The sequence below is a fragment of the Rhea pennata genome, chromosome 2, assembly GCF_028389875.1.
Source record: "Rhea pennata isolate bPtePen1 chromosome 2, bPtePen1.pri, whole genome shotgun sequence".
NCBI lineage: Eukaryota > Metazoa > Chordata > Aves > Rheiformes > Rheidae > Rhea > Rhea pennata.
In genome coordinates, this window is record NC_084664.1 from 152,292,704 (window position 1) to 152,314,466 (window position 21,763).

The 21,763-nt window shown below is 41.0% G+C and overlaps 1 protein-coding gene across 1 annotated transcript in view; it reads left to right on the forward strand.

The window, feature by feature from the left end:
* FER1L6 (fer-1 like family member 6) overlaps window positions 1–19,851 on the forward strand; it is a 79,354-nt gene extending 59,503 nt beyond the window's left edge. Inside the window, exons 30-41 of the mRNA XM_062568564.1 lie at window positions 1,138–1,269; window positions 2,235–2,360; window positions 3,415–3,542; window positions 5,413–5,583; window positions 6,456–6,616; window positions 9,157–9,299; window positions 9,622–9,710; window positions 11,916–12,014; window positions 14,421–14,662; window positions 15,008–15,171; window positions 17,125–17,225; window positions 19,665–19,851. Of these exons, the coding sequence (XP_062424548.1) occupies window positions 1,138–1,269; window positions 2,235–2,360; window positions 3,415–3,542; window positions 5,413–5,583; window positions 6,456–6,616; window positions 9,157–9,299; window positions 9,622–9,710; window positions 11,916–12,014; window positions 14,421–14,662; window positions 15,008–15,171; window positions 17,125–17,225; window positions 19,665–19,851 (1,743 nt within the window). The remainder of the gene's footprint in view (window positions 1–1,137; window positions 1,270–2,234; window positions 2,361–3,414; window positions 3,543–5,412; window positions 5,584–6,455; window positions 6,617–9,156; window positions 9,300–9,621; window positions 9,711–11,915; window positions 12,015–14,420; window positions 14,663–15,007; window positions 15,172–17,124; window positions 17,226–19,664) is intronic.
* Window positions 19,852–21,763: the final 1,912 nt, after the last annotated feature.

The window sequence follows — 21,763 nt, forward strand, 5'->3', positions numbered from 1 at the left end:
CAAGGCCATGTAGGCCCACTTGGCTTTGAATTTACCAATACAGAAGTAGCTGGTGAGACTCAGGCAAAATTCAGTTTTGGTGCTCTCCTTCTGTAAAATGCTGAATTGTTACCTGAATTAATTCACTATGAACATCAGGCTCCTCTTCCCTTTTCTCTTCTCTGTTGTAGTGATGTTTGGAATATAATTAATCAAATGTGTCTCTGCATCATGAGAGCACTTTACCTAGCCAATTCACTTAATTGTTTTAATATTTTGGCTTAAAAATATCTTCTCTGGAATGATGCCAGCACTGAAATGTAGTTGCTGGGCCATGTCATTTTGGAAAGGTGCAGCGTGTTAAGGAAAGCTTAAAAAGAGTATGGAAAACACTACTGCTGGTGCATCCCCCCTGATGGTGAGGTAATATTCAGCTCATGTGAGATAAACTTGAAGAGCAACAGAAGACGTTCAAAGAAAATGTTATGGGTCATGGAAAATGACTAGCGAGATGTAGAGGTTTGAAAAGATGAGGACAGCCTGGATTAGACAGCGGCTAAATAAAGGAGGGTTTGAAACAGCTGTCAATACTGTTTCCATTTTTCAAGAGACGAGATTAAACTAGATCCCTCACCTTTACACTAAATAACACTTCCTAAATGACAGGTAGTGGGGAAGGATAAAGTTGTCCTTACAGAGGCTATTTAGTCTTTTTGCCTGTGCTGAAGCTCTGTCCCCACAGCACTTAATCATTGTCTCCTTTGCTGTCTTGCTGTGATACATTAACATAAAATCAAAAAGGGTAAGTACATCACAGGCATGTCGCAGAGCCTTCTCAAGAAGGAAAGAGTGGCCATCTACATTGCTTTTCCCCAAAACCAGTGCTTCTAAATATTAATTCTGGACCTTCTAGGGCCACTTTTATCTGCTACATTAACGCACTGTTCCAGACATCAGGCAGGACATGGATTAAGAAAGAGTCTTCCTGTTTTAAGTGGCGAGTGGACGACTATTCCTCAAGGAATTCTGTATAACTTTAGTTTTATTAAAACCTATATTTTGTGTCAAAATTGGATTTCAAGTAATTCTGTAATAAAACAGTTGCTATAAATACATTCACCACATCATCAAAAAAATCCCATTCTCTTATTTTCAAAGATTTATGAAGGAGATCTAGAGAGTGAATTTAATAACTTTGAAGACTGGGTGAAAACTTTCCAGCTCTTAAGAGGAAAATCTAATGATGAAGTTCATGCTGAATCTGAGGACAGAATAATAGGAAAATTTAAGGTGAGCTCAACTGGTGATTAGACAGGGGATAATTTAGAGACTGTATATTTTCATGTGTGTTTCAGGTATACTGAAGGTGAAAAACAAAGACATTGACAGTCTGTTATAAATAGTTACCTCTTTTATTGAATCTAGAATCATGTTTCCTTTCCCATTACCCTGTAGATGAAAGCAGCATCCAAATCCAGGTGTTCACTGTTGTTTTGAAATAAGGAATTGCAAAAAAGTTTTAAATTACAGAAGATGGAAAAGGGACATATTATGTAGTCCAGTTTCCACTAATGCAACTTTATTTCTACATTGTCAGTTATAGTTCTTTGTATGTAATTTTGATTAATTTATATAAAGGCTCTTATAGCTGTTCCATTTGGAGGCAATTGCACAGCCTAATCCAGCACATCATTAAGCAACATGCAAATGTAGTTCAAAGCATAAATAATGTTGGTAGGACTTCAAGCACTTCATAATTCAGAGGAATGGGTATCTTAAACTCATTAATACCTCAGCTAGTTTGCAATGTAAATTTCTCTTCAAATGTCTTGCCAGTTGCTTTCAGGCAGTATGATCTACTCAGCAGCCTGAGTCAATATTGATTTACATGGTTTGTATAGTGGCTGCAAAAATATAGGGCAAGCTGCGTTCCGATCAGACTGAATCTAACTCAGTGGAATTACCAATTTACAGACACTCAGTTAAGAGCAAAATGTTTTCTTTAGAATATCGATACTTAGAAAAATAGACTTAAAACACATGCAGCTGTTATATTCATTTAATAAAATGGAGAGTTAGGAGCTTGCAGGTATTTCTTGCAGTGATCTAGATGCAATAATAAAGAATAACATATTGTAGAAGAGAAATATTTAAAATGATCAGGCTTAGAACATTGAACCTATGTTCCCTTCAAATTGTTTTTTGCATTGTGCTTGGTACATTTTCAATAGAAATAAAACACAGTGTGTTCCCAGGGCTGCCTGTGCATATACCCAAGCCCTGAGGACTCCAGTGTGCTGGAGGGAGGGCAGCCCCGCGTTCTGCAAGGGATTCCACCAAACCACTCCGTCAACGTCCTCATCAGGGTCTACATTGTGGCAGTAAGTAGGCAGATGCTCTTTTAACCTTGAGGCAACTTAAGGGCTGCTTTTCAACTCTGTTTATCTCCTGTGTCTTTGCAGTGGAGCTTCTGAAAAACCTCATCCATGTGGCAGAATTTGTTTGTTGTATTTCAGACACTATTTCATATTTTAGGAATGGATGTTTAGAACAGAAAATATTATGCACAATAAATCGCAAGGATGCTGGCTCAGACTGTAGAAGTGCTTTGCTTCTTCAGACTGAAGAGGCTAGAGCTATAATTAATGTAGTATGGACAACTTGTTCCAGTCACATTATGTAAATGCAACTAGTGTTAATCAGGAGAGTGGTTTTGAACTCGCACACATGTAAATACAACATTCTCCATAATGGAGCAGTGAGAGAATATGCTGTGAGGGCTGTGAAATGGGAGAAACCAAAATGGTAGGTGTTGTAGATAAAGCGCTGGGAGGGGAAATAGGTGGAAATATAGAGAACCAAATATTGAAGGAGCGGAACATGAAAAATGGAAGGAGATTGATATTTCAGAGGAACAGGAGAGATTCAGACAATCTAAGAGGAGGGTAGAATGGTGGGTAAGGAGAAGATAACAAACAACAAATGAGAAGAACAGGAAGAGGTTACTTTGTTTCCTGAGTGTAAAGACATCCACGCTATCTCTTAAATACAGTGGGCCAGTCAGGGAAGTGGTGTTTTACACTGTTCAAACATCTGATCCACTCTTTATGGAAAACCATTCCTAGATCCCACATACATGAGTGCAGCCAGCTTCTTCCTCAGTGTTGCTTCTCCCTCTTGCCTTTTTTCTCTTATCAGTGGTGGTCTTGGGGAATGGGACTCGCATCTGCTCCACCCTTGGAAACCCTCTCCTTCTCCAGATCATCTTTCCCCAGTAGCCTCAAAACCCAAATGCCATAATTTGTATGACACCAGACAAGCTGGGCTTTACCCTGCACTTTCAGGACACCCCAGGATCTGTGGGGAAAACCACAGTCCTGCGCAATCACCATACTGCCTTCAGCCTCTTGACAGCATGGTCTTTCTTCCTAACAGGCATTTAACCTCAGCCCAGCTGACCCGGATGGCAAGTCAGATCCCTACATTGTGCTGAGACTGGGCAAAACAGAAATTAAAGACAGGGAAAACTATATTCCCAAGCAGCTAAACCCAGTATTTGGAAGGTCAGTGATGGTTTCATTTCATTTTCAGGGATGATTTCTGCTTTGCCACTTGCTACTACTACTGCTGCTGCTATTGCAAGCACTGGGTGGTCATTACATGCTGAGGTCTGCCCACTTGAATGTTTTATAATGGTACTGATTAAAATGTTGAGAACTAGCGTCACCTTTTATGATTATAAATTATTCCATTTTCATAACAGTCAAAACACATCCTGAAATGCAATCTGTGACAGTTTTTGTAAACTAATGCATAAGAGGAAACAAAGCAACAAATAATGTTGTCTGCTCAAATTAATGCAACTGTTAAGTTTGGGGTGAAATAAATATCAGTACTGCAAAGTGTAATTTCAAAATATTTATTGACATTTCAAGTTGAATAGAGTGACAAGTAATTCTCATAAATTTGGGATTGTGCCAAAAACATGAGGCTTTTGAAAACCCCAGTGTTCCAAGTGTGAGAGCCAGGGGAAGGCTCTCAATAAACATCCACACTGTATTATCAAATGGTCCATGCTTCTTTCATGCTGTTAATTCTACTACCCATGATTTTTTTTTCTCAGTAAGTCTGCCTGTTTTAAGAAGAATGAAAGTGTTTGGAATCAGTATGGAGTTATTCTATCAGAATATTAGGATATGGAAACTATACTAGGTTAGATTGAAATGTCCCTGTCCCAGTGTCCTCTATGCAATAGCAGAAGCTTAAAGAAAAAAGTGTAAGAAGAAAAGACAAGAACAGAGCAGTCCTTCCATATCATAAAAACTCTCAGTTTCTGTGATTTAAGCTGTTCCTTAGTAGATACTGCAACTGAGCCATCATGGCTGATAAACCTTAATGCATGGCCATTACTAGGCATACAGATGGAATGGGAAATTGCCTGCTTTATTTGTTCCAGACAAGATAGAAATTGCCTGTTAACTTGGATAGTCCTTGCTCTTACTGCTGCTGTCAATGGAAGCATTATGGAGACTGGACCAGCAACCCCTTCCCAGAAGTAATACCAGTAACAGCAATGAGCGCTCGCTGCCCTAGCAGCCCTGGGACTGATCAGCATGGTCCCATAGTCACCCCAGAGCCTTCCTACACCACTTTCCCCTCCACAACCTGCTCTGCTGCTGCTGCAAATTTGACTTTGGCCGCTCTGAGAAGAAGGACTGAACTCCTCCTTCAGGAAACAAAACTCAGTTTTTCCTGTGCCATGGAGAAGCCTGGAGCAAACATTGTGCTGATGGCCCTGTCTTCCATGAATTTATCAAATCCCTTTTAAGTTTTCTTTATATTTTCAGCTTTCCCTATACTTCTCATAACAAATTGCCAGCACTGAAATATATACTGAATGAAAAGGGGGTTCTATTCTTTGCTTTTTGAAACTTGTTTTGCAACTTTTCCCTGGTCATTTTACTGGTTGCCCCCAAAATCCTATAATCAAAATATAATCTGGAGCATTTGGAAGAAGCTGGAAAAGACTCATTGCCTTTTTTTTTGTTCTGAAAAATGTGCAACAACCTCATACAGACAGCTTCTTTACCCTCATAATCTTCAAGCTTTCACCGCCATTGGAAGGATATGACCCCTTCAGGATAAGCCAGTGCAGCTGACCTCCGATTGCTCTGATTGCCATAGCGGGGAACAAGCTTAGAACTGTAAAAGGACATGGTAAAAAGCAGGAGAAATAAATTATTTTTACCCTGCGTGTTTCCAGTATGTTCAGATATTTTATTTTTAAAAAAAGCATGACCCACAAAAACATAGATGAGATAGTTTGCAGGGTACATGTAATGTCCATATGTTGTTTGCACAATATTCATTACCTTAGTCTTTTAGGCTTTAAAATGAATTTGACTAACAAGTACTTATCAATTTTCACCGTAGATCATTTGAAATCCAGGCTACTTTCCCCAGGGATTCCTTGCTCACAGTCCTGATCTATGACCACGACTTGGTGGGAACAGATGACCTCATTGGAGAAACTAAAATCGACTTGGAAAATCGTTTCTACAGCAGGCATCGAGCAACCTGTGGGTTACAAAGCCAATATGAAATGTAAGTCCTTCAGACTGCCACAGAGAGCAGTACAGAGCGAATGAGATACTTGAAGAAGAATTTCCAGGTGTGGCCAAATATTGTGCTTTCCCCAGCACAAAAGCCACAGGAGATATTTTAATTGAATCTCACCACAAAGCTCAGCCTGTGGCTTTGGGTAGCTGCCAACCTGAGCACGAAGTAGGTATTTTAAAATTAATACCACTGTTCACAAAGTGTTCGAGGTGGCAAATGGTCTATGTATAACTTCTCTGCTTGACAAATTGCCTTTCAATGGGCTGAAAGGACAAGTGAAAATTAATCAGTCAGAGAAACTGTGAAAGGGCTCAACTCTGCTCCCCATTATTCAGCTGCAACTGGAGCAGCTGCAGCAAAGCCTGTGCATCTTGGCATGCACGTGTGGGTGAGCAGGAGCCGCACTGGGCTGCTGGCTCTTGCAGTGCCATTGTGCACGGTAGGTTGATTAATGCAGAGAAAATCAAACTAAAATAACGCCAGGTACCTGAGAGTTATTTCCCTAGGAGGTGAGGGTTTGGGGCTCTTCTCCTATAATTGGAGCATGCCAATGACAGGGACGTTTTGTCTGAGCTGGGGATAAAGGCTGCACCAACTTCTTATGTGTTTTAAGAGGAAAAAGTGAGCCCTGCTCAGTCTTGGAACAGGAAAGACAAAAAAGTATTGACTTAAAGGCCTGAGCAGACAGTGATGTATCTGAGGTAAGAAGTAGCACTGGACAATCCAGAGAAAAAGCTTGCCTGAGCAGATAGCAGGACCAGTGTCCACAAAGTAGATCTCCATCTGGGAACTGTCAGAGCACTTTACAGAAGGAAAATCTTACCTGTTTCTCTCCATTATCCCCTCCATCCCTGCAGAGAAGGATACAATGCGTGGCGAGATGCAACCAAGCCAAGCGAGATCCTATCTAAGCTGTGTAAGGACTACAGAATAAGTGGGCCCTTCATGAGGCCTGGAGAGATACAAGTAGGAACAAAAGTCTTTAAGGGACAGACGGTCTTCACTGAAGATGAGAATGGTAATGAAATAGTTCATTGTTCTTTGGCTGCATTACTGCAGTACCTAGAGGCTGCCCCAGCAGCAACTGGGGCCCTGTTGTGCTGGATACTCTGAAGTCTGGTTACTGGAGCCAACCTCTGCTCTGAAACACTTCTATAACTGTGATGATAAATGCAATGTCTATGTTAGCTAGTATTGTGGCCTAGGGGGGAGAGAATCTGTAGAGTGACATAGTTTTGGGAGAGGAACTGACATCCACATGTCAGGGGTAGGGGGTGTATTCTGAACTAGCTCCTGCTGGTCCCGAGGATGGAGTGCCCAGGAGCAGTTGGAGGACATGGGATGCTCTTGGGACGTGTCTTCACGTTTATCTTCATCTGAAAGGAGTGCAGCTTGAAGGCTCTGAGACTGCTCCACACAACAAAGAAAAGCAGAGGAAGTCAGGATAACTGGTGGAGTCTCTTCAAAACGTACTCCCTATCTGAACTAGCTTTAGTGTAAACATACCTGAGCAGTGAGAAAAAGGGGGAAAGCAAGTCCGGAGGTAAAGTGAGTTGTTCAAGATCAGAGAAGTTTGGTGCATCATTCATTTCCAGGCCACTTATCTGCTGATCCTACCTTACCTACTTGGCTTTTCTCCTCTTGGTTGTTATTCTCCTCCTCTTGATTATTACTATTCTGACTGCTCTTTTTAAGTGCTAATGTGATGCTATGTAAATCCAGGTATCTGGGGGTCTATGAATCCAGAGTGCAGAACAGAAGTTGCTTTCAGAGCTCCCAGATTAAAAGGAGGGCAAAGCTGCCAGAAAGTTGAGTGTCCATATCATACATGAGTGGAGTGGGACAGAGCCATCAGTGATTTAGGTACTTACTTACAGTAAATAAAAGATATGTGAGGATGGAGACTTTAAAGTGGGAACAAAAGGAGCTGGATACAGTAGTGGATATTATGGCAGTGTAGGGCAACCTCGACTTCATACTCCTTTGCATGTATTCTTTAATCAAACTCCTTTTGATAGATGCAAAGCACAGTTCACACCTCACTTAAGTAGCACTGTTGGAGGGAGAGGAGTTGATCCATTTTTAGTTTGTTGGCCAGGTGTTTTATGACTCCACTATGCCTACCAGTTCTCTTCTCTTGCAAAGAAGGGAATGCGACTGCTGGCAACAGGATCTTTAGGGGAAATTTTTGGTTCACTAAAATGAACTTCAGCCCAATCAACATCAGACAAGATGATGAAAACCAACAGCAAGGAAATGCAGAGACAGATGGCAAAGCCTACCCCCTGAAAAGCTTGTGTACACAATTTTTTTTCAACATGTTTTTTTTTAAAAAAAAGATACAACATTCTCTTCATCCAGACTGCTGTTCTGACATGTCCATCCTGGTCCTGATCTGGTCTAGAAAGGCTTGTCTATCTGTAGCCAGTGGAAAGAAATAGCTATCTTGAGAGGGTGAAAACTGTTCTTAAAAAGGTGTTTTAAGACAAAGAGGATGGGTTATCAAGGGACAATCTATCCTACTTGCCATTGAAAGCTGCCTGGCTCAGTAGCTCTGTCTAAAAATCTTGTTTTAGCTGACTAAAATTAGATGAAATGCATCACATTTCAAATGCATGTCAATATTCAAAAGAGAGTGGGCTTTCATAACCGTAGGATCCTCCTTGCTCCATCTCTGAGCTATTAGGAAATGCTTAATACCTACTATTTCTATCTGAAACAAGCCCTTTGTTATCAACACTCTACGAAAAGTGAAAGCTGTTTTGCTAAAACAAAGAGATCCTAGCTTTCTTCTCACTTGGGTACTTATCTTCTAGTCCAGGAGACATCCCCTCTTCAGATCTCTAGGTTCGTTTTGTGTAGTACAACAGAGAGGAAAGAGAGGCTCAAGGTCTCAAAGGCTTTCTCTGTTTTTCAATATCCACCTTGTCTTCACTGTTTGGACTGTTCCTTCATGGAGATGCCCTTCACCTGGGTCTCCTGTTCCTACAGTGGCCAAGTAGTGCACACTGCTTCTCTGGAGGAGACATGTACTTGCCACAGTGTTCAGCCCTCATATCATTGCTCCTCCCTTGAGATGTGGTTTGCTTCTCCAGGGGCATATTTGCTGTTGTCATCACAAGGCAAAATGAGGTACAACTGTAACCCTTAGTGCTTAATTTCTGACAGCTCCATCAAAGTCCAAGTCTCACTGTCTTTCAAGAGCCATAAAAAAGTCTCACATCTGCAGTTATCATCTGCAAGAAGAAGGGAAGTTAACCAGAGTACTTTCATCTTCCTGTTAGAAGCAGTTGCTGTAATAGTGAAATGATTCACTGTGTTTTATAGATTAACTACCACGTAAGTGCTAATCTTCTAGTTACTCCAGCGGATACCCTTATTTACAGGAATTAAATGTGTTTTAAGACTTCTTCCTTCTTAATGGGATACATAGAAACTTATTTTTAACTCAAGGAAATTTTTAATGACTACCTTTAATAATTAATGGAACATATTACTCAGGGATTTTAAATGCTAATTCAGCTCTGGTTGTTCTTTTTGTTTTGCTCTTTCCCATAGAGGAGCAAGTTGAATCATATGAGCATCTCTCCTTAAAGGTTTTAAATGCTTGGGAAGAAATCCCTGGAGTTGGATGCAAACTGGTTCCAGAGCATATTGAGACTCGGCCTCTCTTTCACAAGGATAAACCAGGCATGGAACAGGTGGGACCGCTCAGAGATGGTGGTATCACTAGACCAAGAGCAGTCTTCATCCACTTACTCTGGTTTCTGTTAGCATCTGCAGTCTTGCAGAGACAGCTTGCAGGTGTTGTATCACAGGGGAGACTGCACACAATATCAGCCTGGAACCTGTCACAGACACAGGCACACAGTGAGCTACCGAGACACACGATAGCCACGCATGGTATGATTGGTATGCAAAGACCTGGGTTAGCTCAGCAGTGTGGGTATCTGTAAAAAGTAGGAGAATTCTATATTGCCCAAGACATAAGGATAAAAAAGACGTTTATTTCTTTTCTTCAAGGGTCGCATACAGATGTGGGTGGACATGTTTCCTAAAGACATGCCTCTGCCAGGACCTCCAGTGGACATTTCACCAAGAAAACCAAAAGGGTAATAACCTATGCATTCCTCCCAACACAACGGCATAAATCTTCAAAGACTGAGTTTTTTAAGTGTCTGGAAAGAACTATTAAAAGAACTACCATCACAAATTTCTGTGACCCTGAGAAAACTTTCTCTTGATGTACACAATTTCAAACTGAAAGAGAACATTGAGTTCAGTCACCTCCATTAAACAAGTTAAAGAACAGTTGGCAATTTTTGCATCAAGGACTATCACATATCTTTTAGGAAGATATCCCTTTTTCATATAAGAGTTCAAGTGGCTAGAGGCAAGAGTCCCTTAATAATTCTGATATTTTCATCCATTTTCTGAGCTGAAAGTAGTAATTCTATTTTCATTACCTCTCCCAGCTAGATAGTGTACTTGACCACTGTTTGAGATCTTTAATCTGATGTAACAGTTTTGTACCTATTGAATTTCAAAGATAAACGTAAGAAATACATAAAGCAGCAGCAGACTGAGATGCATTTGGAATAGCAGTTGCTCTCATTTCAGATGAAAGATGAATGAAAACATTGTACAATTAGATACAGTTTTTCACCAGTGTCTGACTACAGCAATCTGTACTTCTCCAGATTTATATGCAATTTTATACAGAGTTCTTCAGACTAATTAAATGTTTGTGAGTGATAAAAAATGACTACCAGAGTTCTCGGCTCTTTCCATATCAGTTTTATTCCTATATTTTAACAAGGTCTTTCTTGGAAAGCTCATATCTGAAGCAGCAGCAGATACATCACTTTGACAAAAACAAGAGTCTATGTAACAATTACTTTCTTCAGACTAGAACTTTCGTAAAGGACCTTGACAGCAGACATTTGCCAAGCCAAAAAAAATTAAAATTAGTAATACCCACAAGAGAAAAAAAAAAAAAAAAAAAAAAGGAAAAAACAGGGAAGAATATTGCTAAACCATCAATTATCAGGAAGAAGATAAACACGCAAACATGGCCTACATGCTTTGCAGAGAAGTACAGATTTGCTGCAGCAAAACAGGTTCCAGACTCCATAGGATGCTTTGTGAAAACATTTCTGGTTGACAGGCTAAGACTGAACCAGAGTCTGTTAGAGCCCTGCAAACAGAAATCTTTCTTGTTTAGGGTAGAGATCTGGTTTTCATGGTTCACAACTGCTGAAGAGCTCCTTGTACAACCATGAGCTCCTGGACCTCCTGGACCCACTGGTTGCTCATGCTGCCTGGTTTCCCAGTAAAGGGCCTTGAGACTGGCCTCTAGTTGGCCTGCAAGAACCTGGGATGCAAGAACCCAGGATGCCTCTCTGATGCAGTCTTCATGGCAGGACTGACTGCAGCTGCTGAGTGAAGATATCTGAGGCAAACGGATCTGTCTACCAGTTTCACACCTGAGGGTGGGGCGATTTCCAACATAGTACATGACATTTCAGAAAAATCATAATATCATTGTTTCCAAACATATCTTTTATTTTGCACTTCACATAATGACTCAAGGCATACCTAGATTTTCAAATACTAAATTTTTCTGTGACCTGCAACACCTGTATTTCAGTTTAAGCTTCCAGACCACTGAATGACCACTATAAATATTTATACATACAAAGGATGAAAAAGCTTAATTCCTTTTATTGTTGTTCCTAAAGAGGGTTGAACTTGCTTACTGAAAGTTTTCTGAACAGTACCTCACTTACCTTTTAATGAACTGGATTGCACTGAATACCATATTTTTTAGTCATTTCTTTAGAAAAGCACCTCCCAGGGAGTTGTGTTTTTTATTAGCTCACTGTTTTGGAGGCTCTTCCCTTGATGTCGTTCAGACCAACCTAGCCCTGTTTCACTGCAGTATTTTTGTGAATAGAACTGAAAATGGCAGGTAAAAAAGCAAGGACTCTTCTCCTCTCCCAAAGCTGGCAGTGATACCTTCTGTCATTCTGCATGTCCAGTGAGCTGAGAGGAGCCATCATCTCTCCTCTATCACTAGACTCTCTAATAAACAGATGGGGCCTGAGGATGATCCTGCTTTGAGAGATTTGCACAGCTACAACATTTCTTACTTTATAAAAAAATGATATAGTTTGACACAGGTTTTCACCTGTATCTGACCACAGCTCGGTGATACACGTCTGCTAAAAAAAAAAAAAAAAAAAAAAGAAAGAGATCTTTTGCTAGCGTGATCTTAAACTCATCTATGCAAAAATGCTGTTTCTTTTCTTTTCCAGCTATGAACTGAGGGTAATAATCTGGAATACAGACGATGTGATTCTAGAAGATGAAAATATCTTTACAGGGCAAAAGTCAAGTGATATCTATGTAAAAGGGTAAGTTTTTCAGGATGCCATCCTCATACGAATACTGCTTGCTCCTTGAAAGGGCAAATAATATCTGAGTCAAAATCAGCCACAAAAATTACACTGTGAGAATATGTCATGAACTTTTTTCGTGACCTTGGTCCTTTGCTCTGAAGCCTGTTCAAATTAGTCATCTATTTTAGATACTGCTTCATCATCTTTTTTCTCTTAAATCAAATAACATAAAATGCCACTAGTCCTTACTTCCTGCTCAGGCAGAGATGGCGTAAGAGAACCAAGCTCGTGGTTTAGCAGACAGAGCTCAAACACAGAATTTGAACCATAAGGGCTTACACAGATGCAGAGGGGTAGAAATAATTAGAGAAAAAGAATTCTGACCATATTAAAACAAGAAAGTAGGTGTATCCCAAGATATTCCTACGGGAAATTCTTTCTAACTAGTCACTCCTTATGTGAGTGAGTGACTGTGAACACGGTGGGAAGAACGTTACACTGGCACCTACTGCTCTCCTTCTTGATGCTGCCACAATCTTAAAGCCTGTGTCAGCTTCAGAGCAATTACCATGATGATCAGTAAAACGGAAGGAATTCACTTATATAAAATGAAGAAAGAGTGAAAGTGGAGCTTGACTCCTGAATAAGCTCTTTCCTGATATTGCAGCACATTACTGCTTAAAATTACTTTCCTTTGCACTTTCTGCTTCTGATCAGGACTTGAATGAAGGTATTAGCTAGGGAGAAGGGAGAAATTATGGTGTAAGTAGAAGCACAAAGTACTGGAAATCTCTGGTGAGAGACTGATCTTAGATTTCTTGCTATATTTCCAATATTAGAGAGTGAAATGATTGTATCAATATGAATTTCCAGGATGTTAGGTACATGGAAAAGTGAATCTCCTGCCTACCACCTCCTGCACTGCAGATGATCAGACACAGAGAGGTGCAGGAGGGGCACTAGGACTGACTAGGGGGGAGCAGGGGAAGTGTTTTCCATTTTGCCCATCCTGAGAGTCAAATGAACATAACGACAAAGCCAAAATAAGCATAAAGACAGAGCAGTCTGGTGGCAGCTCTTATTCCTTTGCAAGGTATACCTACACGCATTTTGCCAGAGAAACCTGAGCAAGCTCTGGCCAAGCTATGTGGGGCACCAGGAGTGGTGCCAGTCCTTTGGAGCAGGAGCTACTAGCCCGGGCGAAGTGGACTAACACAGCCACACGGCTCCCGGGACGCAGCAAGCGTGGTTACTGCACAGACCAGCCGAGCAAAACCTCCCTGGCAGTTCCTTTAGAGGAGTTTAATTTGAAATTACTTGCGCTCACACGGATATACCCACCGTAGCATTAAATTAATGCATTCAGTGCAGTAGCAGAGCAGCTCTGACTGCACAAAACTTGGTGTAGGTTAGAAAGTGAGGAAATAACGAGGCAGTCCCTTTGGGCTGAGCTGCCTCGTAGCATGATGGCATAGCTGTCTGCACCAGAGCGGGCTGACAAGGAAAGCCAGGAGCAGAGAACTTCTGTGCTTCTGTGCCCTAATTATTAAGACATAAATCTTATTATGTTCAGGTAGTGCACTTAGCAGCCCAGATACCAGAATCTGTTACCAGGCATAGATATGCCCTAGGGAACCTGGTGTGCTTGGGATAGTTCTTGTTTTTCACCATTTCTTTTTGAAATAATGGGGCTTGCAGGAAGGTGGCCCCTTTTTTTTGGCCATACTGCAAAAAAATGTAATCTGTATTCAAGCTGTAATAAATCATCCTCAGACCTGAAGCATACATAACTGGATCATTAATTTTGAAAGAGAAGATAATATATGCTTAGGGAAGCACTGTCCTTTTGTAATGTATCATTGCACATCAGGGGTTGTTCACACTGTATCAGAAAACAAGAGAAAAACAGAAGAAAAACTTCAGAGACTTCTCCAGCTATGTTTACTCAATGTTTACGCCCTTAAACTGCAAGTGCAAACAATTTGGATGCTAACACCAAGCACTTAAATCAGTTCTGAAACACTGTCACAAGATTTATTAGCGTGGCACAACGTGAACAGAGTGTGGTTAGTGAAGGATATAAAAATAGTACTCTTATTGCCTGTCCAAAACAAGACAGACCTCCTGGCCAATAGTAAATGGCCAAGTGGAATTTTTCCTGTCCGATCTAAATAAAATTCATGTTCTGACTCTCAAGTTTTGATCATCGCCGGCCATGGTTACATTCTGTGCCACAACTGCGAGGCTGCTGAGACCCCTGAGCTATGGCCATCACTGCACTGCCCCAGCCCTGAACTGCACTGTTACTTCCTACTGTTTGGGGAAGAGCTAGGAAAAGATCATTCTTGTAACTGAATGCTAAAAACCACAATTCAAGCTCCTCTGGTGACTGCCATGTATTCAACTATGTGCTTATTGTAGGTGGATAAAGGGCCTGGAAGAGGACAAGCAGGAGACAGATGTACATTACAACTCCTTGACGGGAGAGGGGAACTTCAACTGGCGCTTTGTGTTCCCTTTCCGCTATCTCCCAGCAGAGAAACAAATGGTGGTTAGTAAAAGAGAAAACATATTTTCCTTGGAAAAGACAGAGCGCAAAATACCCGCTGAGCTGGTGCTTCAGGTATGGGACTTCGAAAGACTGTCTTCAGATGATTTCTTGGGTAAGTATGCAAAGAAACTGTTGGAACTTCATCAGAGGTTTCCCCAGACCCTTATTTTATAGAGGTACATACAAGGAGGTGTCTGGGACCCAAAGTTTGCTTGTATGTCTCTGAAGTACCAAACTGCAGCCTTATACCATTTCTTGGAAACAGAATAACTAGGAACTCAGATGAGACAAAGCTAATGTAATATTAAGGAATGGCTGATGATGCAGAAAGCTTCACAGCCAGCAGCTTGGGCCCAAGCTGCTGTGTTGCTCTGCATATCTTAGCTGGAAACTGCTGTTTTGAGTATTTTCACGTCTGTCCAGTCTCTGAATGTTGTTGCATTATTTCTCCCTCCAGGCACGCTTGAAATGAACCTGAATGGGTTCCCTCGAGCAGCCAAGACAGCCAAGAGCTGTGACCTAAACATGGTTGTGGCAGTAAGTGAAGAAAACAAGATCTCTATATTTCAGCAGAAGCGTGTCAGAGGCTGGTGGCCTTTTGTCAAGGCTGGGGAACTCACGGTAAGAAGCCCTCTAGAGAGTTATAGAAGCTTTTCTTTTGGATTGATATACTTTACTGAGATCCGAAAAAGAGACAGATGCTAATTTTACACAGGTTGCATGAAGAACAACCAGCACTGGCAATCCATAGGACTTCTCTAAATACTTCAATGGTCCCCTGTAGATTGGGTTCAGATGATCCCAAGCAAGGAGAGCACTTTATATTTTTCCTTTGCTTCCTTCTACTGCTCATCTCCCAGCACACTGGATGAGTAGAGTGGAGAAGCAGATGTTTCCAGCCATCATCATGTCAGCTTGAGCATGGGACAAATTTCATCTGCTTATTCATTTCTTTTCTACTTATTTCACACTTTAAGCAGGGCAAAGGACCTGATTTTGGAGCCTACCATCACTCTCCTTGCTAGTGACACATCTCAAGTGGAAAGTATGTGGTCTGCTCTTCCTCTTGAAGAATAAGCCAATTACTTCTTTGTTTCATTGGCAAAATAGAATGCAAAGGGGAATTACAACTTCCCCAAAGCCCTACAAATCTCATTATGTAAGAAATATCCTCCTAAGAAGGTTAGAAGTGTAGCCACATTAACTTTCACCAGCCCAAAGCAAGAGTGCTTGCAGCAGGGTGTAAGTCTCACTCAGCACGATTAACATTAACATTGTGAATACAATGTTCAAAAAAAACTTCCCCCTTTTACCTCTCTTTAAGGTTCCTTTGTACTGTTACAGCAGCACAGGAGTCCTCAGTGTAAATGAAACAGCTCTACTCCTCTGTTTCCTAAGTACAGTGCCAGTATCTAGCTACGAAGTACATCCTGATAGTTAACTCTGCGCATGTTTTTTGGGGCATGTCTATCATGAAACCAAGCATGAAGCAGAGCTGCATAAGCTCGTGAAGGAAAACCTGAGCTGGTGAGCTCATGTGGCCATAGAGCACTCTGGAAGCTTAGAGCTGGACCTGGGCCTCTCTGTACCCTGTCCCCACACTTTCGGTTCTGGGGTTAGCATGGGCAATGTGTTTTCAGCTCCATCCGTACAAGGACAGAGACCATGAGCTACAAGCTAGATTCCTATAAAATAACTCTCTTCTCCGAATTCACCTGCTGTGGTCTCATTTTAGGGGACCTTCCTCCCCCTCTAGACTTTCATTGATTCTTCAAGGGTTCTTGCATCTGCTTTCCTATAACCTCACCTATTTTCATCTTTCTGTCTCTTCTAGGAAAAAGAATGTTTTTAGAAAAGGTATCATCCTCAAGTTCATTGCTCTTTCAAACTGAACGTGACTGCCTACTTTCCACAGGTTTAATGAAGGGACTCTCCTCCCAGATCCCAGCTTTGACTCCATCTGGAGGACCTCAAATGGACTTTGGATCTACCTGTCAGACCCATATTATTTTAGCCTTTTTATTACCTGAATATAGCTCAAACACTGCTTCTTGCTTTAGCATTGCATGATATTTCTGCACACAGATCCTGTTTCTAGCCATCTTCTTTTTGAGAGCTGAGATTCCACAGACCAGCCCAACTACTCCAGCTATAAAGCTGGCCAAATTTCCCCCCACTGCTGCAATGCACCTTGTTCTCTCCAGCCTCCTAGCTCCCAGCTCAATCATTCAGCTCTGCAGAGACACATGATAGTTGAGGTGAACAGAATTAGGTTTTGCAATAGGTTTTTTCAGATCAATTCCTTTGTAATTTAGGAAGCAGAAAAAGTTTTTATGGGTCCAGATGAAAACATCCTACTTCATTTCCTCATGGTCTCTGAGTGTATGTTAGGAATTTGATGCCTGCATTTCTCCTTTGTGCTTTCTTTTTAACTACAAAGTCTTTCTTTTATTTTCTTTAATCATTTTCCTTCACCCTTGGCTGCTTCCCTTATTTCTCCACAAGCCAAACTCTGCCGTGATTTATTTGTAATAACTCAGGATTGGATGTTTATGTATGATCTCTCTGATGTAGGGCAAGGTGGAAGCTGAATTTCACTTAGTCACAGCAGAAGAAGCTGAGAAGAATCCTGTAGGCAAAGCTCGAAAAGAGCCTGAGCCCTTGGAGAAACCCAAGTGAGTAGGACTATATTTGTTAAATAAGCTGGGGGCAGAGGCATGCAGTAGGAGGCAGGGAAGCTCAGGTCTCCTTTTGCTGATCGTGGCTTTTCTCTCCTTTCGTGCTGTAACCTTGAGAAAGCCGTTTGGCCTGCTTCTGAGTCCCAGTGTGCCCGTGTGACAGGGCGGGCTGGCGGCATTCATAGCCGGCAGCATGTTCCAGGTGAGCTGAAATGTCTTTCAGCCAAAATAAAGCCAAAATAAATCATGTTACCTTCCATCTGGCCCCAGCTAGAGTTCACATGTGGGCCAATTTCACAGCTGACCTGGCACCATCGTAATTTATTCATAAATCAACACCTCAGTTTGAGCATGTAGTAATATCAGAGATGTTCATTCCCTTAAGGGGATAAGTATAAGCGGTTAATGTTTAAGTGCTTTGAAATGATTGTATTCAGCATTCACTAGGACCATTTTTTTTATTAATCTGCCCATTAGGAGCCAGACTTCTAGTATTAGGAAACAAGAATTATTTGCACACATATGAGTGTCTTAGTTGCTACATACCGGCAGAAAACTGACCTCTGTGTAAGTCTAGTGCTTTTTGCATAAACTGAGCATGTGCAAATAAAGGCGTATAAGCCGTGAAAATCGAAGCATATGGGAATCACACCACTGTAACTCCTCTGATTTTACTGTACGTCATAATCAGAGAATGAAGCCACTTATTTTTCAACATAAGACTTTCTAATGAGGATATTTTAAAATGGCAGGTGATCTGGAAGGAGCACTTGATCTTTCAATATTTGCCACACTAGAAGTGACTGTATTTCCTGTATTCAGGAAAAAAGCTCATATTTCAGCTCATAAATTGTGTATATCATAATGAGCTAAATAAAAAAAAAAAGAAAAGCAAATACACTGAAATGAGATTTCTTGCTAAAGAAGAATTTTTCTTCTGGAATCAATTGAAAATGATAATAGTAATGGTAGCATATTCCATTTTTTTTGTTTGCCTGTTACGTATCTTGGGATAAACATCAAAAAGAATGAAAGAGCATAAAGGCAGAATTGCCAATACCCCTAAAAACGATTTCAACTTCAAAGCCTGAGCAGTGGAGATTATATTACCTGTGTTGCACAGGAAACTAGTTAAATAAGACAGAGTTTGTTTTTTTTCTGTCTGTAAAAGTTATGAAAAGCCCTTGAGTAGCTGGAACACATGCAATAATGATTTTCTTACTCAAGTCTATTGTTCAATAAATCAATTTTACTATTTATCCATTTTTTTAAGAATTCCTTTATATCTGGAGGGCTTATTTGTCAATTTACTTCTGAGCCATGTCCACCCTCAGTGTAAAATGCTTTTAATTAAATGATGTTCCATTGACCTTTCCAATTTCCTGACTTTCTGTCAGATTGGAGTTCACTTTCACATTCCTGGTGAATACTCAAGATGACTGAAACATTGCTCATACTCTTTAACAGCTTTCTGAAGTAAGACACAGTCGTTGCTCTTTGTGATGTCTGGTCTTAATTTTATTCTCCTTACTATACCGTCGGCACAATTACAGCAATATTTGATAGGGAAAAGCAATATGCACCCAATTATGCTGCTGGTAATGTTGCTCAGCCTCAGTGTACGCTGCAGGTCATCCCATCATACACAGCTGACAGATGTTGTCTCAGCTCGTTGCAGGGGTAAAGCTACTAAAGTCAGAGGCATAATTACCGCCGAGGCTGCGTGGCATGGCAGAGAGGAGATTAAGCTAACATTTTTCCTAAGGCGATTGTGGTCTTCCTCTCCGCACTCAGCCAGCTTTGTCGCACAGTGTAAAGCGACTTCAGGTTATATGAGGCTGCTTTTTAGGACAAGAATATGGCATGAGACAACATTTGGAAAAAAACCAGGATGGTAGCGTGCAGAAAAAGGTGGCTCTTCTTGCCGTTGTGTAGTCAGACAAACGAAGCAGGTTTTTGGGGGTCCACCTCTTGTTGTAAAAAGAACTGTTTTAAAACTCCTTCTGGCAGTATGATATTTTGGGCTGTACAGCAGGCCTGTGCTGCGGCTGTGCCTGACACGACACTGCTGTGAATAAAAAGCTTCATACTCAAGAAGCTCAGGACAACTGCATCTCTCCTTCAGGATTTATGGCTGTCTTGTCTGTAATCTTGAACTCCATATCTTGTCTCAAATGGGAATAGTTATGAAATGTGAACTGGAATTTCATTTCCAGTGGTGTGTGGAGCATGCACTCAGGGACTGATGGAAGAAGAGTGACCCAAGAGCAGGTAAAACTCATAGAAATCCCCTCTGGGGAGTTTATAAGCCCTTCAGTGAGCTCCTCGGAGTTAAAGATGCTTTTTAGACTCAGTTTTGCAGTGCGTTCACTTTGGAAATATCCAAATCTGCCTTTAACAAAGTTTTTCTTTCTTTTCTACTCTCTTCCCTTTTAGCCGACCAGATACATCCTTTTCTTGGTTTGTAAATCCTTTCAAGTGTTTGTATCACCTGATCTGGAGAAATTACAAGAAGTACATTATCATCGGCATAATTCTGCTTATTATCGTTGTCTTCTTGGTGCTTTTCATCTACACACTGCCAGGTGCCATCAGTCGTAGGATAGTTGTAGGATCATCATAGGATTATGGCTCTCACTGTAACTAATCGTACACAAATGCTTCAGTTAAAAATAAAAGTCAAGCATACAGAATTAATGAGCCTGAAACATATCTCATTCCTTGTAAATAGAAAATGTAACTAGTCCTATCACAAACTAGAGCTGTCTTAGAATAGTTGAAAATTTTTATTCTTTGGCTACTCATTCAGACTCAACCTTAATGTGCATTATCATAAAGATGCCACTGTAGATTTAGTGACAAAGTCTGATTCTGCATCTAAGACTGAGTTTGAAAGTAAATTAATTAATACCATGCAAAAACTTGACAAATCAAGTATTTATTTTTTTATTATTATGTAAGTGAATAAATACTGAGAGCAAAATCTGTACACAGAGTTGGATCTACAGTTCAGTCCTTGTATAATTTTGTAATCAATTATTTTAGCTGTTTTCATTGACTTTATAAGGGTACTATTGTTTTGGGATAAACAATTTATTTTTAAAAAAATCAAAATTTAAATTATTTCACTTGGTGTCACATGCAGATTTTTTCCCACGTCTCACAATAGGAGCTCTTTGCTCTATAAACACAGATCTTGCATATGTGTAAATGATAAAAGTGGCAGTGAAGGGAGGAAGAAGGGGCAGAGATCAAAAGACCTTTTTCCAGCTGTAGTTCAAAAGAGCAGGAGGTTGCTGGACGGATGATGGACTCAGCTGCAGGCTTTGCAGCAACAAATGATCCTTGTGAAGGAAAAGAAATAGGGAAACTCCTGTTGCTAGATGAAAAGGAGAAAAGGAGAATGAAGAAGAGAAAGGATGCAGAGTGGAACAAGACATGGCAGATTAAAGAAAACAATTAATGAAACCTTGCACAATCATCAGAGTCAAAATCCTCATCCTGTTTGAGAATACAGAAAATATTGCCGCCTACGTCATACGCAAGTGAGGCTCGATAACTTAATGGTCCCACTGGCCTTAAAATGAGTGAATTTGTAGTAGCTATAAAAATCTCCTTTGGCCTCCTCTGTGGTTAGATGTGGCATAAGGTAACCTGTGAGAAAAAGCCTTCATCATGCTCCTGCCATACAGACAGTGGAGAGTCTGAGCTCTTATGCAGGACTGAGCCTCTCTTCACCCTTTGCAAATTTTGAAGCATCAAAGGAGAAGAAGAAAAAAGAAATCCTAGAAATGCTGAGAACACTGCCAGGCTCAGGGTGCAGGAATGAAGATTTAAACACAGCATCAATCTCAGAGGTCATTCCATGGGATGCTGCCATGGCTTCAGTTTGTACGCGGCTTGTTTCAAGGCCGTGCAGAGCAGCTCTGTTGTCCCATCTGGCCAAGAAAACAGGTTCTTGAAGTGTTCTGAAAAATGGGTGGCAGGGAAACTCCTGCAGAGAAAATGCTTTACCTTTTAAAAGCATTTTAGAGGCTTTTCTTTGGATGGGGTGAATTGTCCTCTGAAAGTGCCTCTTCTTTCTGCTGCTGACAGAGGAAGACGGATGAAGGTAAGTAAGTTGAAAGCACCCCATCCAGCATGTGATGGCACTTAATATTTCTTCAGGCTTTCATGTTTTAAGTATTTGATAAATGTGGTTGAATTATTTAGGCATATGAATAACTCCACTACAATTAGATGTGTGGCAAAGTACCCCATTACGTGGGCTGGCATTCACTCCCTCGCCCGGCTCCAGGTACCAAGCCTTGACTCTGGACCACAGCAGCAAACACACAGTGGCAGCACCATTACGAAAAGCCTGAGGCACTCGAGTCCTGATCAGAGTCTGGATGAGCCACAACTTTGCATTGACACTGTCTCGCTAATTCCCTTGTATCCCAGGGCAAATAGCCACCCCCTTCAGCCCTGTTGTCCTTGAGGTCTTCAATTTCCACAGCACAGACATTCCTGAACTTCTCCTATTGCTGAGCCCT